Source organism: Ctenopharyngodon idella, chromosome 10 (genome assembly GCF_019924925.1).
Source record: "Ctenopharyngodon idella isolate HZGC_01 chromosome 10, HZGC01, whole genome shotgun sequence".
Lineage (NCBI taxonomy): Eukaryota > Metazoa > Chordata > Actinopteri > Cypriniformes > Xenocyprididae > Ctenopharyngodon > Ctenopharyngodon idella.
Genome location: NC_067229.1, coordinates 7638428 through 7659813, shown reverse-complemented (window position 1 = coordinate 7659813; position 21386 = coordinate 7638428). Strand labels below are relative to the sequence as shown.

Below are 21386 nucleotides of genomic sequence, written 5' to 3'. Positions count from 1 at the left end.
CAAAAGACTAAGTAACAATACAATGTATAAAACCAAAAATATTATTTTCATACTTTAAAGTTCATAATCATATCAACATAAAAATAAGTAGCTAAACAAGCCAGAGGAGAATCTCTCAGCTTTAGAAAGCAAAATGTGACCCTTGAGAGACACGATTCTACAGTATGAAACCGAAAATTTAGTTTTTCCAATATAAAAACATCTACTCTTATTCTTAGAAATGACAACTGACAAGTTCAAATCTGAGTAATCAGCAACATCCAACATTATTCTAATATTATTAAGGGACCTCTTATAGCACCTTCTACATTCTTAAGACACTAAAAACTAAGTCTTATATTTTGTAATTGTTAACAAGACAACATTAGGTTTAGGAGTAACATAATAAGGCTACTTATGTTCAGGGGAGGGTTAATATGATCATAATACTTTCTATAAAAACTATTTTAAAAAAGAAAGATACTGTCCACTGGAAATCTGTTAAGTGTCTTATCCAAATGTGCAATCTGTGTATTATGCACTTCAACTAAATCTTATATTACACACAATTGTTACCACAGTTTATTTATTTATTTATTTGTATATAATGAATCAGATTCAGTAAATGTTTTAATTTGAACACACATAAAATAATTTAAAAAAGAATACAAAATACATATTACAATATTGGAAAACACAACAAGAAGTACCCTTGTAGTTCAGAATTAAGGCAGTAACATATTGACAGACTCATTGGTCCTTTACCTTTAAAAATGGCTACCGTTTCAGTGTTTCAAGATCTCATTCAGCAAGAACAAACAGTGCATAGAGCAAGTATATAACAGCACAAAACATAAGCATGAGCACCAGAAACACCCAGTGACAGCTGTAAAAATAGTGAGATGATGTGAAATTTGAAACTTTTATGCATGATATGTCATTTGTGTCACTGTTCTTTGTCTTCAGTCATGGCTGGAGAAAATGAGGGAGCTTTTTTTTTTTTTTTTCTACAGTAATATATAATGAAACAGGCTATAGACAATATAAATAACAGTAGTACAGCTAATAAAATGAAAACCCAGTTTGATGTGTCCACACTGTCTGCTTCTGTATCTTCTTGGTTTTCTTGTTCAGTGGATTTACTTTCCTTTTTTGCTGTTGATTCTGCAACAAAAACATTACCTCACTGTGAGAAAGGCAAGAGATTCATTTAGAACTAGTGAACTTCATGGTAACACTTTAGAATAATGGTCTGTCATTAATAGGCTACTAAGCAGGAAGTAATGCAGGACAAATGAGTAGTATTACACTAACACTTCAGCTAATATTAGTTAATATGGAAACAACTTGACTGATCATTAAATAATAGCAAATTTATGATCGAGATATTTCATTATTAGGTAATCAATAATTACCAAATGAGATTAGCCTCAATAATAACCATCAACTATAAAGAATTTTCAATTAATTACTAATCACAACATTATCTTGTTTCTAAGACAAAATAACTCATTTACTCTGAATATAGACATAAAATGTATCACTAATTACTAATTATATTCAGAGTAAAAAGACGATTGATTATGTGTATGGGCCTCATGTATAAAACTTTCCATAGATTTCATCCATAAAGTTTTCAGATTTATAAAACCATGCGAAACCAAAATTCCCTTTATAAATCCCAGTCAGTGGAATATTGTCCGTACGTGCATCTCCACCTTGCCTCCTCCCAGAAATAACCATATATGGAGCTTACAACGCCTAGTTTTACTACATTATGTCATGTGCATATCATTTCCATGCATATTCCCATCCACTTGACACCATGTTTAACGGTACAAGACATTAGGAAAATATGACTATAAATGCCATCACATTGCATTGCTAAAAAATATTCACTGTCCTTGTCTTGTTTTAGAAAAAATAAATGAAAACTGTATAAAATATTGTTCAGAGAATGTTATTCTCATTCTTTTCCACTGTCCAAATAGTATTACTTATTGTTTTAAACCAATATAATTTATGCTATTTTGTCTAAGGTAAAACATATAAGGTAAACATATATTTTAGGATGTTTATATATTTTAATAGAAACAGATAGGCCTTCTTTTTGCATTGTAAATTATTTTCTGACAAAACATTTTAAAAATAAAAAGTGCATATCTTACCATTTCCTTCAAAATCTATCCTTCAAATACAATGGTATTTTTTCATAATACTGGGAAGACCACGAAAGAGGTTATCATTAGGCTGCTGTCTGTCTGTGTACGACAGCAGCAGGATACCTGCGTTCAGCAGAGGTTGTACAGTACTGTGTACAATAGCTACTCGTCGGTCGATCACCGAGCAATTACTTCAGTAGCCGCTTTTCCACTGTCGGGCCAGTGCGAGCCAGGGCTTTCATCGGGCCAGGCTAGGCTAATAGCCTCGGACCTGTAGCGCCCAAAATCAATCTGCATTTCCACCGTCAGTCCAGAAGCTCCGTAGCGCTTCACTAAAACCCGCCCGTAACACGCCTCTCTGGAACAAAGTCACACAAACCCGTCATTTCACAAACAAATGAAAGTTTCATCAGAAAAATAATCGGAAAGAAATCACTGGAAACTAGCGAGATTGTAAAGTGAACATGATAAAAGCAGGCGTTTGTTGGCATTTTGTTCCTTACTTAAAGATTTCAAAACCCAAGCATCGATGTTTTACCAAACAAATTAATCATAATTAATTAATTTGTGTCAAGATTAAACATTAGTCACAGAAATAAAGTGGTATTTACTGTTATTTCACAAAAGAAAGAGGACACACGTGCTTATTCAGTCGTCTGTTTCTGTTTATTTGTAGTCATTTGGGCATGGACAGTGTGTTTACATCACATTTACAAAGAATGATAATTTCTACAAATTTGCCACCAAAAATACGACATGAGGAGCTTTAGCACTCTCTCCAGTGACAGTCCCAACAGTTATATTTTCAGTCTGAGAAACAGAGGAATCCCGAAAAACTGGAGTTGCTTTATTTTATGAAATATGCGGAGCTAAATATGGATATCCGACAGTCCGTTAAGAGATGAGATGTGCTGACAGATAAAATAAATATACGATTGTGATAGCCTAGGTATATGATTTGTCTGATTTCTTCAAGTCGTCGTATTTACCATGTTTACTATGGTAATAGCGCGCATAGTCTTGGTGATCAGAATCCACATCGGATCACAAACAGAAGTTATTTCAAACACTTGCTGCTGTCTGAAAGTTGAGCTAAAATGTTTTTAAGTCTTTAATGCTGATGTTAGCTGGTAACCTACATGTAATCATCCATGGCACCTCCATCTCCACACACAGATAAACTCCGCCTTTGTTCGTAACCACTCCCTGAAGCCCGAGCTGGCCCGCTTTGGACCAAGGTATAGAGTACCTCAGGGATGACGTGTTTTTGTAGGCAAATCCCGGAAGCGAGTTAGCATTTTAGGACTTCCGGTTCCATCGCCCCGAAGTCAATAGGTTTTTTGAATGGGTTTTTGCTAAATCGCTTGAAATAATGTTAACAAAGCCTCTAAATATTTTCACGTTTTGATCTAGCCTATGACATAAAACACACCAGTTATAACCTGCTTGTGATTTTTTAAACCTTTATTCTGTCTTAAAAACAGCAGCTGCTAACAAATTGCTAAAAGGGACTACTTCCTTTGGCGGGGACTTTAGACATCATCATGACAAACAGGACATTTAGACATCCAGTTTTTCATGAGAAATGCTAAGTATTCATACACAGCACAGATCATAATCAGCGAGCATGTTTTTAAATAAAGTTGTTTTTTAAACAAAGTTTGAGGAAGCTTGGTGGTGGTGATTGCCTACTGTTATCTTTTTATATCTGACGACTTTATTTAGGCTTCAAAATGTATAAATGTTGTGTTAACTTGTAAAGATTATCTTGATTGACAAAACGTGTAAGTGTCATAACCCTTTGTTAAAGGGTTAGTTCACCCAAAAATGAAAATAATGTCATTAATTACTCACCCTCATGCCGTTCTACACCCGTAAGACCCGTAAGTTCATCTTCGGAACACAAATTAAGAATTTTTTGTTGAAATCCGATGGCTCAGTGAGGCCTCCATTGCCAGCAATGACATTTCCTCTCTCAAGATCCATTAATGTACTAAAAACATATTTAAATCAGTTCATGTGAGTACAGTGGTTCAATATTAATATTATAAAGCGACGACAATATTTTTGGTGCACCAAAAAAACAAAATAATGACTTATATAGTGATGGCCGATTTCAAAACACTGCTTCAGGAAGCTTCAGAGCATTATGAATCAGCATATCGAATCATGATTCGGATCGCGTGTCAAACTGCCAAACTGCTGAAATCACGTGACTTTGGCGCTCCGAACCGCTGATTCGACACGCTGATTCATAATGCTCCGAAGCTTCCTGACGCAGTGTTTTGAAATCAGCCATCACTATAAAAGTTTTTTTGGCGCACCAAAAATATTGTTGTCACTTTATAATATTAATATTGAACCACTGTACTCACATGAACTGATTTAAATATGTTTTTAGTACATTAATGGATCTTGGGAGAGGAAATGTCATTGCTGGCTATGGAGGCCTCACTGAGTCATCGGATTTCAACAAAAATATCTTCATTTGTGTTCTGAAGATCAACGAAGGTCTTACTGGTGTGGAACGGCATGAGGGTGAGTAATAAATGACATTATTTTCATTTTTGGGTGAACTAACCCTTTAAACACAGAGCTTATTTTTTGCTATTTTCCAAAAGTCTATGGGAAAAATGCATAGGCTTTCGATCGAGGGAACCCGTGCGCCGCTAACTTCCGGGTTGGCCTACAAAAACATGTCATCCCTGAGGTACTCTACTCGGCGGGGCACAAGGCACGATCGTGCCCCGGAAGTGACAGAGGAAAGTGGCTTCCTCGGGGCCAACGGCCAGGGTTTTTCGGCCCGCCGAATACCTTGGTCCAAAGCGGGCCAGCTCGGGCTTCAGGGAGTGGTTACGAACAAAGGCGGAGTTTATCTGTGTGTGGAGATGGAGGCGCCATGGATGATTACATGTAGGTTACCAGCTAACATCAGCATTAAAGACTTTTAAAAACATTTTAGCTCAACTTTCAGACAGCAGCAAGTGTTTGAAATAACTTCTGTTTGTGATCCGATGTGGATTCTGATCACCAAGACTATGCACGCTATTAACATAGTAAACATGGTAAATACGACGGCTTGAAGAAATCAGACAAATCATATACCTAGGCTATCACAATCGTATATTTATTTTATCTGTCAGCACATCTCATCTCTTAACGGACTGTCGGATATCCATATTTAGCTCCGCATATTTCATAAAATAAAGCAACTCCAGTTTTTCGGGATTCCTCTGTTTCTCAGACTGAAAATATAACTGTTGGGACTGTCACTGGAGAGAGTGCTAAAGCTCCTCATGTCGTATTTTTGGTGGAAAATTTGTAGAAATTATCATTCTTTGTAAATGTGATGTAAACACACCGTCCATGCCCAAATGACTACAAATAAACAGAAACAGACGCGACTGAATAAGTACGTGTGTCCTCTTTCTTTTGTGAAATAACAGTAAATAACAGTTTCTTTTGTGAAATAACAGTAAATACCACTTTATTTCTTGACTAATGTTTAATCTTGACACAAATAATTCATTATGATTAATTTGTTTGGTAAAACATCGATGTTTGGGTTTTTAAATCTTTAAGTAAGGAACAAAATGCCAACAAACGCCTGCTTTTATCTTGTTCACTTTACAATCTCGCTAGTTTCCAGTGATTTCTTTCCGATTATTTTTCTGATGAAACTTTCATTTGTTTGTGAAATGACGGGTTTGTGTGACGTTGTTCCAGAGAGGCGTGTTACGGGCGGGTTTTAGTGAAGCGCTACGGAGCTTCTGGACTGACGGTGGAAATGCAGATTGATTTTGGGCTCGGTGCTACAGGTCCGAGGCTATTAGCCTAGCCTGGCCCGATGAAAGCCCTGGCTCGCACTGGCCCGACAGTGGAAAAGCAGCTACTATGCCATTATATTGCTAAGCTATCTGCTTAGACGAAGTGTGCGCATCATTAATCATTATTCGCGTGAAAAAATTCTCAGAACTTGAGTTCTGCTATTTAGAACACAATTTAAAGGGGAATTATCATGTGCCAAGCAATCCTCTCTGTAGTTAAAACATTAAAACATAGCATGCCACAGGAAAAGTGTTAAAAGCAGTGCATCCATTACAAATATTTCTATTTAAATTAATATAAAAAATGTTGTAACTTCTGGATAATAATTTCATGAAATTTCAGTGCTTAACTCCATTAATGAGAGTGGAATATTTAATCTAAATGTGTATATCAGAGTTTAAATTATTCTGTTTACTTCATTTCTTCGCTCTCTCCAGTAAAAGAGTGCGTACACACAGTCTAGAGCTCCCGTACACTGCACACGCTAAGTTTATTTTTTATAAATCCCGTGTGTGGAAAATTGAGTATGTACGTTTCAATGCCTTTTTTGTATGTACGCAACGATATACATGAGGCCCCAGGTGTCCATCTCTTTTGTCCACTCTCAACCACTGATTTTTTCGAGGGGAGGGTCTATGGATGGGTAAATGAATAGGCTTTCTCAGATCTTTTGACCAGAGACAACGAAAAACATACAGAGTGCATCGTTTCTGCTCTGACAACCGCAAAACCACACCGAACGCAGTGAGTGTTAGAAATCTGGAACGGTGAGAGAACATTGTGTTTGGTACATTTTTCATCTTTAAACTAAACTTGGGTCTTCAGCCGACATAGTTTAAAATGTTTTGAGCTTGTCCACTTTCAACCACTTCCAGTGGTAGTCGAAAACGCATTCGACCAGATTGGTTTCATAGTGTAAACGCTCATGAGATCGAATGTGTTCAAACAACCATAAAAGACCATCTTATGGAAAGCGTGCTAGCCAGATGGGATTTAAACTTTGTCAGCTGAAGACCCAAGTTTTGTTTGAGCACAATGTTTGTGTGTTTTTCTGCCGTCTCTGGGCGCATTCACTTGTAAATTGTGTGAGCTTATTTTGTCCATTAGATTGAAAGATCTGAAAAAAAAAAAAAAACATACATAAGATACGAAACGTATCTTAATACCAGGTGTAAACAGGGCCTAAGACACACGATAATGTTGTGATTAGTAATTAATTGTTAATTCTTTATAGTTGATGGTTATTATTGAGGCTAATCTCATTCAGCAATTATTGATTACCTAATAAGGAAGTATCACCGTCCTAAATTTGCTATTATTTAATGATCAGTTAAGTTTGTTTCCATATTAGCTAATAGTAGTAGCTGAAGTGTTAATGTAGTACTATTCATTTGTCCTGCATTAATTCCTGCTTAGCAACCTATTAATGCTGGACCATTATTCTAAAGTGTTACCAACTTCATACACGAATCAAATAATTTTACACACCCTTGATGCTCAGCTGTACAGTCTGAAGTTCAGATGAGGGTGAGATGAGGCAGCTGAACTCTCCTGCATCAGTGTATTGAAGATTGTTGAGTTTGATGGAGAAGTTTCCTCTCAGATACTCATCAGGGAAAGTTTCAACTCTGTTCTTGTACTGTGAGTCCTGCCGCTCTACTGAACTTTTACCCTTAATTATATCACACACAATCTCACTGCCATTGTGTCTCCAATGTACTTCAGTGTTTTGAGGTTTAAGATCATGTTCAGTGGAAGAACACAGCAGAACAACAGAACCGCCAATATCAGCCTTTACTGTTTCCTCCAGAGACACTGAAAAGACAGAAACTGTAAAACACACAGTCTGTGGCATCAGTTTATCTTTCAGATGTGTTGTTCTGATGCTCACCTTTGTTTATCAGCACTGCAAAAACACAGGTGAAACAGCAACTGTAGAAACAAAACAAAAAAACAAGTTCATTTAACTTCCTTAATCTCTTAAAGTCGGCATGAAACAGAAGTTGCGACAGCTTCTTAAAAACAGCTTCTCGAACAAGAAAAAAATGTAGCACGGGACTTGATTTTGTTTTGCTTGGTTGTCCTGACAAATCGTTGCAATATTCATAAAAAATAAGAATGGACTATTTTTATTTCCTGGTGACTTCAAGTGGATTCAGGTTAACTGGTTTTAAATTGCAGGTCAATGTTCAACTAAATTGTAAAAATGCATTCATTTACAACTAAATTAATATATGTTTCTATGCATTTCCCTTAATATTTTATATTGGGTGTTGCATCATCATCTTGTAAATGTTAAACTCTTTGCTAAATATGATTTAGCAGTAAAAGCAGTAAATATTCTTAAGAGAGCATCTTTACCCATATTACCCTACTGGTGAAAACTTTAATATCTTGAATGCATTGTAAGATTAGGCCAAACAAATTACTATCAAATAAAGCTAAACACATGCACCGGGACGCAAAAGATTTAAATTAAAACAACTATTGCTAACAGCTAATCACTACGTCAAAATATTAGTAACCAACATTTTCCTGTAGATGCTAATCATTAATTAATCAATCCATATTTAATGTATTAATGACGTGCAAAGGGTTTTCCTTATAATTCTATCTTAAATACCAAAACAAACCAGGCCAAATGTAAATACGAGCGAGCGTCTCCATCAGGACTTAGGCCCATTGTACGAATTGCGGTTCCAGGACACAATGTATTTTGTAAAAACAGAATTTCACTTAAAAATCATAAACATACCCGATGATCATAGTGCCCGATATAATTCATGTATATTAATAATTCTGAAATACAAATGTTTACGACAACAGATGCGGAAAAACCGGACCCGAGCGATGTTTTCTTCTTATGTAAATTTACTGCCGGGTTGCAAACCAGCTAGAAAAATGCACAGCGACTCCTGCGGTGCTGGAGTGTGATGAAGATTTTCGGTCAGTGTGGGCTACTTTTACATCCATTTTCTTTTTTAACCATGGCGAGAAAAAAATATAAAGAACGGTTGTTGTATTTTTTAAATGCTTTTAAATACTAAAATTTAAATTAGAAATGTACACTCAAATTTCATGCACAAAAATAAAATACTGCACACAAAATAAAATACTGACTTTTTATTTTCAGATTTGTGTTTATTACGTAAAAATTCAAATGTCAGAAAGATATCAGCTCTGCTGTTGTTCATAAATACCAGTAGTGATTTTGTACAATGAGGACGTTGTCACGTCGCCAGAAATAGAGTCATAAGTGTCCCAATGTAGTGAATCAGTACCCTTTACTGTCCTTACCAGTGCCCGAATTTGTGTACACGATATACTGATTAACGAGCTCAGGAGCTAGGGAATTGAAACACACCCATTGTCCTCAAAGTTGATGTGTTAGAAACAGGAAAAATGGGCAAGCATAAGGATTTGAGCGAGTTTGACAAGGGCCAAATTGTGATGGCTAGACGACTGGGTCAGAGCATCTCCAAAACTGCAGCTCTTGTGGGGTGTTCCCACAAATTAGAATTTGTGTTTCCTGTCATTGTAAGTTGACCTAGTTTCCTAGTGTGTGACAGTTTGTTTCCTTGGTTACTGATTACGTTCACCTGTTGTTCATTTAGTTTCCTCATACCTCTCCTTGTTATTTAAGCCCTTAGTTCTCCCAAAGAATATACACTAACAAGAAGCAACACTCAATAGAACGTTCCATTGAAACACCGGCGGCCAGCAGCGGCCCTGCGTTTCCGCCATTTTGGGGTGAAAGCGAGTTGGCAGCCCATAACTTCTATGGCAATATCAGCTGCTTTGTTAAAAAAAAAAAAACTTACATTAAAGCTGAAATCCAACCTGAATGATGACAACACAGAATAAAATACTATCACTAGTGATCATCAAATCCTTTTTACAGTTTATTTTACACACTTTGTGTTTAAGTCTTCCACTTTTTTCCACAAAACCTTTGCTCTCTAGAAACCCAGTCAGTTTGGGTTAAAATTCTTTAAAAGGCTTATAAACACTGAATTATTACCAACATATGAAATTAAATTAAGGACATGCATCAGAAAAATTAGGAATGTTGGACAATAAATATATGAATATAACAGCTTGATTTTGCAGTGTTGTCTAATGTCCAGGCACGTGCACAGGTAGGGCTCAACACATGCCCTTTTTGTCCTTACACTCCGAAGTGCCCTTTTTTTGGAGGTGTTTCATTTTATTTATTTATTTTCTTCAATAAATCAATGCTATTGGTCACCCTTTACGTCTGTCTGTCGATTTACAAATATATTTAGCCAATTAAAGGTATTAAAAATAGCTTGTGACAAAATCTTTTTGGATCCGCTCAAACTGTCAGTCAAACCTCTTAACTCCGCCCCCTCAGTGCAGCGAACTGAAGTTCCACAGCAGAGCAGCTGAACGTCCTGCATCGGTAAATAAATATCTTGTTGTTTGAATAACTACAACGTTGTCTTTACGGAAGAAACACTAGTATGTTTATAAAGGTTCATATTTTATGCATTTGAGGCCTGAGACCGGACCGGCGGCGGAGAGAGAGGGAGGGGGCTAGCGTTTGCCATCTAAGTTAGTCATAGCCAATACCCTACAAATAGCCTTAAATAGCCTGTGCATACAGTAGTATTACATCTTTTATAAATTGAGATTTTGGCCAAACGTATTTTACAACAGGAAAAACTGAGCGCCCATATACTATTGATGATGACTTAGCCTAATGTGATGCCGTCATTTTAATGACGGACAAATTGCACATTTGCACACATTCGAAGGCGTAACTGCATTTGAGTTTGACACAAAGCGAGTGATCCTCGTCAGCTAGGTAAAATATATTTCTAAGAAATTTCTTATTTGATTTATGATGGCTATCTGCTGATACACTTAATTTATTAACATTTAATCATATTATATATGGTCACACAGTATGGTTAATGTTTACGATGTTAATATGCATGTATTTGCTCGCTAGATAATTTTTTTAATCTAGTATTGTATACTCCCCGCTCGTCTTCACATGTGTCCAAAAGTGGGAATTATGCGATAACAGACACAGCAATGCATCACGTATTATAAGATCATTATGTTTGTAGCGTGATCCATTAAAACATACAATATATATATATATATATATATATATATATATATATATATTTCAATTCAGACCTAGATATTGTTACTATTACTCCACTAGGTCTGAAATATATTGTTCGCTGCAAACATGATGATCTTAAATTGATTAATTATTAATTTATTATTAATTAATGTGTAAAGTTGCATAAAATGGAAAAACTCAATAAAGTAGGCTAAATACGTTAGCTCAGATGGTTGAATAGTTGGATTCCACAACTGGTAAAATAAAACATATATAAGACAATACAACATTTACTGTAGGAACCATACGGTTTACTGGTGACTTAATTAAAAAAAAAAAAAAACTATTCTATTGCGCTTCTGATTTGGAAGTGAAATTCACCGATTTTGGGTGCGTAAGATGTGAAGGATTCTATGGTCCAGTTGGTATTTTCAGACCATAATGGCGGTCGCGCTACCGGAGCGCCATCTAGTGGCTGTTACCCAAAAAATATCAAAGTGTCGCCTGGGTTTATAGATAATAAGCGAAACGCTCGCGTTCTCGATAGACAGTGTTAGTTTACTCAGTTGCTAACTCATCATGACACATAGCAACACAGTGAAAAGTGTTTCTAATATGTTGGAACTTTTAATGAGAGTAGCCCATATTTACCTGTTGAGACGTGCCTTCACAAGCACCTGTAAGAGCTTTTGTGATGTTTGAGTCGATGGAGGCGCAACATGCGAAAAGGTGCGTTTGCAAAATATGCTGTATTTTTGTAAGTCCGCTAGGTGCTGCTGGTGTCACAGAAACGACACAGTTCACCTTTAAACATATCAGTTCAGGACACAGATCTAACCCAGCTGCAGTCCCATTTGTCTTCAAATAATATTCTTGAAAAATTTCAGTCGGGTTTTAAGTCTCAACACAGCACAGAAACTGCACTTTTAAAAGTTGCAAATGATATCTCATTAGAAACAGATAAAGGGAATACCGTGGCTCTGGTGCTACTAGACTTGAGCTCTGAATTTTATATGGTTGACCACAACATCTTGATTTCCAGGTTGAAGAGTTGTGTTGGACTACAGGGAAAGGTATTGAATTGGTTTCAATCTTTTTTAACTAACAGAAGCTTTAGTGTTTCTATTGGCCAACATAGTTCGTCCTCACACCCACTTGCTTGTGGGGTGCCACAGGGCTCAATTCTTGCTCCAATTTTATTTTCTATATTCATGCTGCCAATAGGTGCTATCTTTGAGAAATACGGAGTGTCATTCCACCTTTATGCGGACGATACTCAGCTTTACTTTCCCTTACAGCATAAAAGTAAACATTTTTTAGGTGCTAAATTTTTTTGGGGGGGCCGCAAACAAACCGAATTAGAAATACAGGACTGAATGTAATTGTTAAATAACCATTTAACAAGTGATATAATTAAGAAGGTATCATCACTGCTTAGCTAAATGGAAAATTCAGCATTTAAAGCATACCATAATGTAGGGCTGAGCAATATTGCCAATAATTCATATCTCCGTATTTTGTACATTTTTTCTATTTGAAAAAAAAAAAGAAAAAAAAAAAAAAATCAATTTAATTAAAACATGTTATTTCACATCCTGCCCAATACTGTCTTACAAACAATGTTCATACTGAAGGCTATACATAGTGAATGTAATCGTGTAGTCTATGCTAAAGCTATTATGTGCAAAAAAGGAGTAAAATCCCATTAGGCCTACATTCTAACATTGTAACATTACAATCTAAAAACAAAATAGTTGTTAAATTCACTAAACTAAAAATGAAAATAAATAAAAACAAAAGCACTGACTAATTACTAGGTTATTCTGATTACCCTACAACAGTCACTTTACAGTTACTGCTATCACAAAAATACACTTAGGCCTAGTTGTAGGTTTGAAATTCTAATATGGCACATTTATGTTCACCAACAGCAAAAACAACAACAAATATTTTAGCAAAATGTATATTTTTGTCAGAATTATTGCGGAAGCGAGTTAGCATTTTAGGACTTCCGGTTCCATCGCCCTAAAGGTTTTTTCAATGTGTTTTTGCTAAATCGCCTGACATAAGGTCTGTGGTTAACAAAGCCTCTAAATATTTTCACGTTTTGATCTATGACATAAAACACACCAGTTATAACCCGCTTGTGATTTTTTAAACCTTTATAACACAACATTTATACATTTTGAAGCCTAAATAAAGTCATCAGATATAGGCTATAAACGGACTACAGCACACCATAGTCGTGGATCAACGTCACCACCACCAAACTTCCTCAAACTTTATTTAAAAAACAACTTTATTTAAGAACATGCTTGCTGTTAATGATCTGCGCTGTGTATGAATACTTATCCACTTTTTCATGAGAAATGCTGTCCAAATGTCATGATGACATCTAAAGTCCCCGCCAAAGGAAGTAGTCCCTTTTAGCAATTTGTTAGCAACTGCCGTTTTTAAGACACAATAAAGGTTTAAAAAATCACAAGCGGGTTATAACTGGTGTATTTTATGTCATAGATGTGAAAATATTTAGAGGCTTTGTTAACCACAGACCTTATTTCAGGTGATTTAGCAAAAACCCATTCAAAAAACCCATTGACTTCGGGGTGATGGAACTGGAAGTCCTAAAATGCTAACTCACTTCCGGGTTTTGCATATAAAAACACGTCATCTCTCAGGAACTCTATAGAGGTATGTTTGTTTCCACCAATCGCTGCACAAGTTAAGGTTATGTATGATGACGAAAGCACGTTAGTGCTTAGCCCTCCTGGAACCCATTGCATTGCAGTGCCTGCAGTTTGAAAAAAAAAGTTTTTTGAATGGAAGTCTATGAGAGCACTCTGGGCGATTCTCGGCCAGAGTGAAATCGCCCAAAAAGAGGCGGCACTCCACAGAACATGACTTAACATGGATTGGACTATAGCCTATATTGAGGCTAACAAACAGTCTAGAGCAGTGACAGCTAGCGTAACGCTCTGGTAAAATGTGATTTAAAAAATCCGACCCTTTCGCACTTTGGTGGTGCGTCGCCCTATCACCCTAATGAAGAAACCGCCCCTGGTTGATCTGCTACTGCTGCTTTACAACAGATTAATACATCTATAAGATAAAACATCTATCATAATTAAGACCTGATTTAAACACTTAGAACCTATAATATAATAAAATTAATAATGGATAAGTGCATGTAAATATATTCAAGTAATAAACTCACGGAGCTGAAGCTAAATGATCTTCATGTTGTTGTTGTTGTTTTTAATTGTGATTAAAACACTTCAAAATGAACTTGTTTCCCTCCACACAACATTTAAGATGAAGTTTACTGCAGCAAGCAGGAAGGGGAAAACAAATTAGTGGTTCGACCTTGGTAAATTGGGTGGGAAAACTACCATTTACAACCTCTTGAGGGCAGCAGTTTCTACATTTAAGTGTCAATGGGGAAAGTGAAATAAAATCTACAATTCTGAACGAATTAAATAATGAATGGCAGGGAAGATGGCCTAGTAGCAACAAAGGGACGTTGCTTTATAAAATCAGTAAGGTAGTGACAAGAAAATGGTACATGTGTGAATGAATAAAAAGGGAAGAAGTGATATAAGTGTTAAATTACTAGCGATGTCACTGCTGTTTTGTTTGGTGAAGAGATGTGCTAATGAATGAGCTGCAGGTGAGTCTTGCTGATAACAGTGCATTACTTGTTTTATTCTTTATTCGTGTTTAAGGATTGGATATCTGTGAACAGTTTTGCAAAGTATATATATTCAGATATTGCAGGAAAGGACTGTGATGTTTTAAAGAATATTGTTGGAGATTTACCTTTTAACTAATGTTTTCATATTTGTGAAAATGAAGTTGTAAAGAAGCTATGATAGTGTTGTTAGAAAGTGCAATGTATATATATATATGATATTTTTTTCATTTCAAGGTTTGGATAATTATGAACACTCATTCTTACAGAAAATTCTAATACTGCTAAACTTTATATTGTGTTGTTGTAAAGAATAGGCCTACTGTTATCTGTTAAATCTTCGCTGTGGTCTAAGCAACACTTAGACTTATACTGTATTTACACTGAATTGGAAATTATGGTATTTTTACAGGCTGTAGAGAACAGTGCACTATTGCAGACTTGTATACTGAGGTTTTTAATTACATTATTTTAATACAGTCAGTCGTGAATTAAAGTGGGCCGGTCTAAGGCATGAAACTCCAGGGTTGAAAATGAGTCCCACTCCGGCCCTGGTGAGAGCAGTACCTTACCAGTAATTCGGATTATGATTAGAATTGAATTAGAATTGCAATTGTACTCTCTCAATAATGGCATCATTTCATTTGTGCTTTGAAAACTTGATGCCATGAATAAACTGACTTTGTCACATGAACTGGGACTTCCTGTGGCCAACACTTGGGGTCGCTGTTTTTAATGAGACGTGACATTAATAAACATGGGGGTATTTATATAAACACAATGCTCAATAAAGGTCACGTGTAAAAAATATCTGTTGTACTTAGCATAATTTGGGTCTTTCTTTGTGCTCTATCTTTAGACTGTGTAGAAGTTTTATAATTTAACAGAATTAAAAATTACAATAAAAAAAATGTTATTTAAAATATTTTATAAATATTATACAGCTGTTAATTTCCAAAAGCATTCCAATAATGCTGATAGTGTTCAACAGCACTGTTTCTGTGTTTGAATCACTCTGCTTAGTTTTGTTTGTAGCAATAAGCTTTTTTTTTTTTTTTTTTTTTACAATATGAGAACATTTAATTTATGTTCACCTTTTGCCATGACATGAGGCTCTAGTTTCAGCAATTTACTATTATGTAAAAGTTATTCTTTGGTCTAAGTCCTGTATTGAAACATATGTATGAATTGTGAAGGTGTTTGATATCTTGCGTGCAGAACAAAATGCAATGCAGTGTGCTGCTCGGTTTCCATTTGAGGTTAAGGCGACTGTGAGAACTAAATAACCTAAATGTATAAAGCTATTGAAAAAACACTGCACTCGTTTAAGGTTAAACCCCCACTCTAGACAAAGGTGAGAGACCCTGTTTGTCATTGGTTTGCCCAGGCCAGTGGAACATGTTTCTGGTTTTGGTTGAGCGTTTCAGTTGAGTTTAACCACATGTGCTGTGTGTATCATATGGCCTGACATGGGTTTCATTTTTTCAACGATCAACTGAAGCCATTATACTGCAAAGGTGGAACAGAAGCTGCATCTATGGCATTTGTGTTTATTTACACATAGGCCTACTTTTTAATGCTGCTCATTAGCCTAGGCGTGAAGCTGCAATGTCATGACAAAATCATTATGGTTGATTATTTCTCTTAAAAATTGTAATGATAATTATTAAGTCAACAAAGTTTTTTTGGTGGGGAAAAAGCATCATATTCTGGCTACAGACAAAACAAGCCAAGAACAGCAATTAACTTATTGGTTTTTTACGGATTAGTAAAAGAAGTCTTAACATTGATTATTTGATCTACTGTAAATGTAACGCCGCCATTTTCATATTTATAGGTAACGCTTCATATTACAGGTAGACTACTTTGTTTGACCCCCATCCCCCAAAACCCCCGGTAATTCGAACCCTATTACATGTATACATGTAATTTCTAAAGAATCACTATAGACTTTTTTTTTTAATTATTCATTTGAAAAGAATCTGACAATACAGTCATATTGTAATAAGTCAATAATGACATTATTTATTATGACGCTGAAATTGATTTTACCACTTGTGTTTTTTTCAGTGAAGTAAATTGATGTTTACATGACAAACAACATTTATGTACTATATATTTATTTTTGAACTACTGTAAATTTAATGTAGGCCTAAGAATGGAAGGTATTAAGGGGAGCCATATTAATAATGGAGTACATCCAAAATGATGTTTTTCCATCTAGAAAATATTTATCTAGAAAATATTTCACACACACACACACACACACACACACACACCAAGACAAGCAAAGACGGCAACAACATAAATTAATGCTAGGGACAATATATTGAAAAAGCAATAAAACAGTTTGTTGACTAAAATAACAGATGCTGTTTACTTTATATATATATATATATATACACACACATATATATATGTATATATATATATATATATATATATATATGTATACAGGAATTTATTAATGCATCTTGACAAAATAAACTCCTCTATGTTATAAAAAATAGGAAATCTTTCAGATATTGCTACCTCTTCTTGGTCCAGCATAGAAAACTCAGCCAATCAGATTTCACAAAATTCCATTTGAAGATATTTCCTTTGTGTCAAGACAGTTTACAGAGTGATCAAAGTATTTTAAAATATATAAATATATTAGCATTTGCTCACAGAAATGTCAAACGATATTTTTTTAAAAGATACAGTTATTACAAAACAAAGATCTTTCAATTGAGAAGTAGTAAAACAACTTCCTAAACACAAATTTCATCTAAAGCAGGGGTTTAAAAACATTTTTATGCCACAGACCACCAAATATGATGATTTAGCAGCTCTATTTTCATATATTAATAACATTCAGACATTCAAACAGCATTATATATATACATACATACATACATATTAAATGCTGTTTGAATGCCTGTTTCATGTATTAAGTAAAATATTGTCTGGAAATCAATAAATATGGCTGTAAATATAATACAATAATTGTGAATAATCTAATGATTTTCAACTAATTTTTAAAAAGAGAAATGAAACAGTAATCATATCAATTTTAATCAGTCTTAACTTTATTTATTTTTTTTTAAACTGTTTTCTCTGAACTTTCCCGCAGACCCCAGCTTGAAACCTCTTGATCAAAAGAGCGTTGGAATGTTTGGCTGGTTAATGTCTTGTGTGTTAAATTTCCAAACAGTTTGTGATTAGAAGTTTCAGAGTTGAATGAACATCAAGAAAACATGAACAAAATAAGTATCAGTTCAGTCATATGTTCATGACTTCGGCAGCTTCAGAGCAGCATAGGTGCTGTTGATTTGGCTGGAGCGAAAATTTCTACGCAGCTTGGAAAAGTCCATCATGGCGTACTGAAAGAGCAATATTAGCAATTTCAGTTAAAACTGAACCAAAATGAACTAAAATTAATGTTATGGAATACTATTGTTGAAATAACAAGCAAGAATGATAAATAATTATGAAGACAGAAGAGAGTTTTAGTTATGATGATGTCACATAATTTACCTGTAATTTATCTGGATCCTGATGCTCTTCTATAACTTGATTCTGCTGTAGATCAGTGTTGAGCTGTCCTGATCCTTCTGCTGAACTTCTGTTTCCAACAACAAAAACCTTTACAAGTCCTAAAAATGGAACAGTGAATACAGATTTATTATTTACAAAAAGCTGTATTTTTTTCTTCACCTGGAGAAACGTATTATAATATTTTTACAGATGGGTGAAAATATCTCACCAATCACCACAACAACTAGAAGCCCGTTCATCAGACCAGATATGATGATAATGATCTGACATTGTGTTTGATTCTGATCAATAAACTCAATCACTGTATGATTGTGACACTCAGATGGTTGAGTTGATTCTGTAAAGAAAGTGTTCATAATCTGTTACTGTAAAAACTGTTACTGTTAGTGCAATGGCTGCAGATCTGTAGCACTGAAAATACTGATAATATATAATTTATGAATATTAATGTTTTTCATAAGTATCTAAAACTTTAGTAAATGACAAGTATGTGTGGTGATCAGTAAGCACTGATTATCAATATGTCTTTAACTCTGAAGGAGTAAATGAACTCACCGGTGATGTACAGTCTGGAGCCGTTGCTGAATTTTGGAGGAGTATCAGTGTTTATACAGTAATAAACTCCTAATTCATCAGCAGTCACATTATTTATAACCAGACGATGTTTAAATTTCACTGAATATTTCTTTCTGAATGTTTTATTTGAGTAAAAAGGTGATTGTGATATTGAGAATGATCGTAGAATCACTGTTGGAGGATCTGATGTTTTCAGTAAAATCCAATAAACCTCATTTTCATCAAGATCACAGTTTATGGTCACATTTGATCCCAAATCAGTTAGTTGATCTGCTACTGCAGCCTGACAACAGATTAAGACATCTATAAGAGAGAATTGCATTATAATTACAAAATACAGTTGCATTATAATTAAGATCATTGTGAACATATAAAACAATTCATGACAAAGCACATGTAAATATTCATATCATGTTATAACAGAGCTGAAGCTGAATGATCCTCATGTCACTGGCTTGATTAAAACAGTTGAAAATAGTGAGACCTGGTTCCTCTCACACAACATTTAAGATGAATCTACTGCAGCCTGTAGCAGACAGGAAGACACTTCTCCCACATCAATCAGAAGTTTGCTCTGACCACAAACACATTTTTCAACACTTAATACCCTGTTAACACCATCAATTCATTAAGAAGTTTAAGCATATTTTTTTGTTTTTATAACCACTGTTATTAATGTTATTTGATCGTACATACATAATACCTAATACCGCCACAATAATCAAAACTAGCAAGTATTCCCATAACTCCTGTGATTACCCACATAAACAGCAAAAAGTCCAGTTTATTTCCCTAAAGGAATATTATTATGATAGATAAACCACATGGGAGCATACCAATGTTCAAACTAAATCTACACTAGTCTTATTATGACTGAGTGGCGGTGTCTAGAAAAACACAGAGGAGAAGAGTTAACAGTTTCAGTAAGTGTACATGTAATGTAATGCCTATAAAATAAAACATTTATATTTTCTGCCTCTTGAGGGCAGCAGAGAACAACTGTTGTGTTGTGCTCTTACAATGACAAACTGAATGCATGAGACAATTAGAAAAATAATAGTTTAGATTTAGTAAAATTTTGTTCAAATTGTACTTTCTCACTGATCAGTTCTCATTAACACTGTTCAGTTATTGATAAAGAGAACATTAGGCTTCAAAATTTATATTATTATCTGATAATCTGAAAGAACATACCATGCATGCTGACTGACTCATCCAGTTTTACTAACAATACAACCATTAAAACTCTCCTCCCACTGTCAGAGACAATTACACTTTCTATACATAACTTATAGTCTGTCAGGATGAAAACCAGAGAGTCCAGATATGGAAAAAAAAAAAATTTCATATACTGTATATGTATACTGGTAATTTCGAATTGTAGAAAATAGCTGACCATTGATTCATTCAGGAAAGAGCAAATACTGTTTTTCTGTTCTATCAGCTCCATCTGTTGGTGCTTCTAATAAACAAAATTTAAAAGTCAAATGAATGAAGAATCTAAATGTTGTTTATTTCATGTTTCATTTTGTCTGCAGGTCAGGAGGGAGGGTAAAACTGGAAGATCGTGTTGTGCGTTTTCAGTAATGACAGGACTGTGTATTGACACAATGACAGCAGGAATGTTTGAGATATAATTCAGGGAAGTGTTTAACTTGAGGATCAGAACGAAAACATCAATGAAAGGAAGCTTCCCTCTCATACTCACGTAAGTTTGAGGACATTTTCTTATTTCATTCTTTGCTGTTCATCTCACCTGTAGCTAAAAACAAAACAAATCTAAGTAACATTCAACTCGTCTCTTTTATAATATATAAAAGCAAGAATATTATTTTCATAATTCAAAGCAGTATCATGAACCATACTACAAAAAATGTCCAAACTGATTCTTAGTATATTCACAATAAGAAACAAAATGAATTTTTTTTTTTTATCACAGAAGGATGTATTATTCTATAAGACACTACATTAATTATCTCTTTATATTATCTTTAAATAACTAACCAAAATTATATTATTCTTACCCAATTATAGAAATAAAATTGATTTCTTTTTGTACAGACAAAATTGATTTCTTTTTGTACATCTCTTGTGAAATGATATAAATGTGTTTTTGACCCTATTATAACAGTATAATTAATAGCAGAGAAAGTTAAGACTGCCAGTTTTAACTACAGATAACAGATTACAGATAATATTTCTTAGTTTTCCATAAATAATGAAATAAATAAGCTTTGGAAGTCTGAACAGCAGCATAAAAAGAAGCAGACTGGGAAACAGACTGAAATCTATTACAGGAACTTGTATGTTAAGACACTAAAAACTAAGGCTTGTAATTGTTAAGACATTTTAGGTTTGGGAGCAACAAGGCCTTGAGTCAATGTAGGAGAGGATAATACTGTCATAAAACTTTTGCAAAATGAAAAACTTAAAAAAGACAATCCGTCCACTCCTAGAAATCTGACAGACAGAAAAATAATCATTATTTTGACTGATCAGGAATTAATGAATCAGA

At 34.7% G+C, this 21386-nt stretch overlaps 1 protein-coding gene across 1 annotated transcript; it reads right to left on the bottom strand.

The window, feature by feature from the left end:
• Positions 1–560: 560 nt before the first annotated feature.
• On the bottom strand, positions 561–8873 carry LOC127520011 (ICOS ligand-like). The gene is made up of 4 exons (XM_051907731.1): positions 8725–8873; positions 7861–7901; positions 7458–7784; positions 561–1143 (listed from the first exon to the last, which is right to left on the bottom strand). Exons 1-4 carry the CDS (start codon positions 8733–8735, stop codon positions 926–928), a joined length of 597 nt encoding a protein of 198 aa, XP_051763691.1. The 5' UTR covers positions 8736–8873; the 3' UTR covers positions 561–925.
• Between the last annotated feature and the right edge of the window lie 12513 nt (positions 8874–21386).

What these genes read in the sequence shown, in the direction of transcription:
- LOC127520011 (XM_051907731.1), bottom strand. An exon ending in TGCAGTGCTGATAAACAAAG is followed by an intron (nt 7,785 to 7,860) that starts GTGAGCATCAGA and finishes CTGTCTTTTCAG; the next exon opens with TGTCTCTGGAGGAAACAGTA. An exon ending in TGTACAGCTGAGCATCAAGG is followed by an intron (nt 1,144 to 7,457) that starts GTGTGTAAAATT and finishes TTTTTGTTGCAG; the next exon opens with AATCAACAGCAAAAAAGGAA.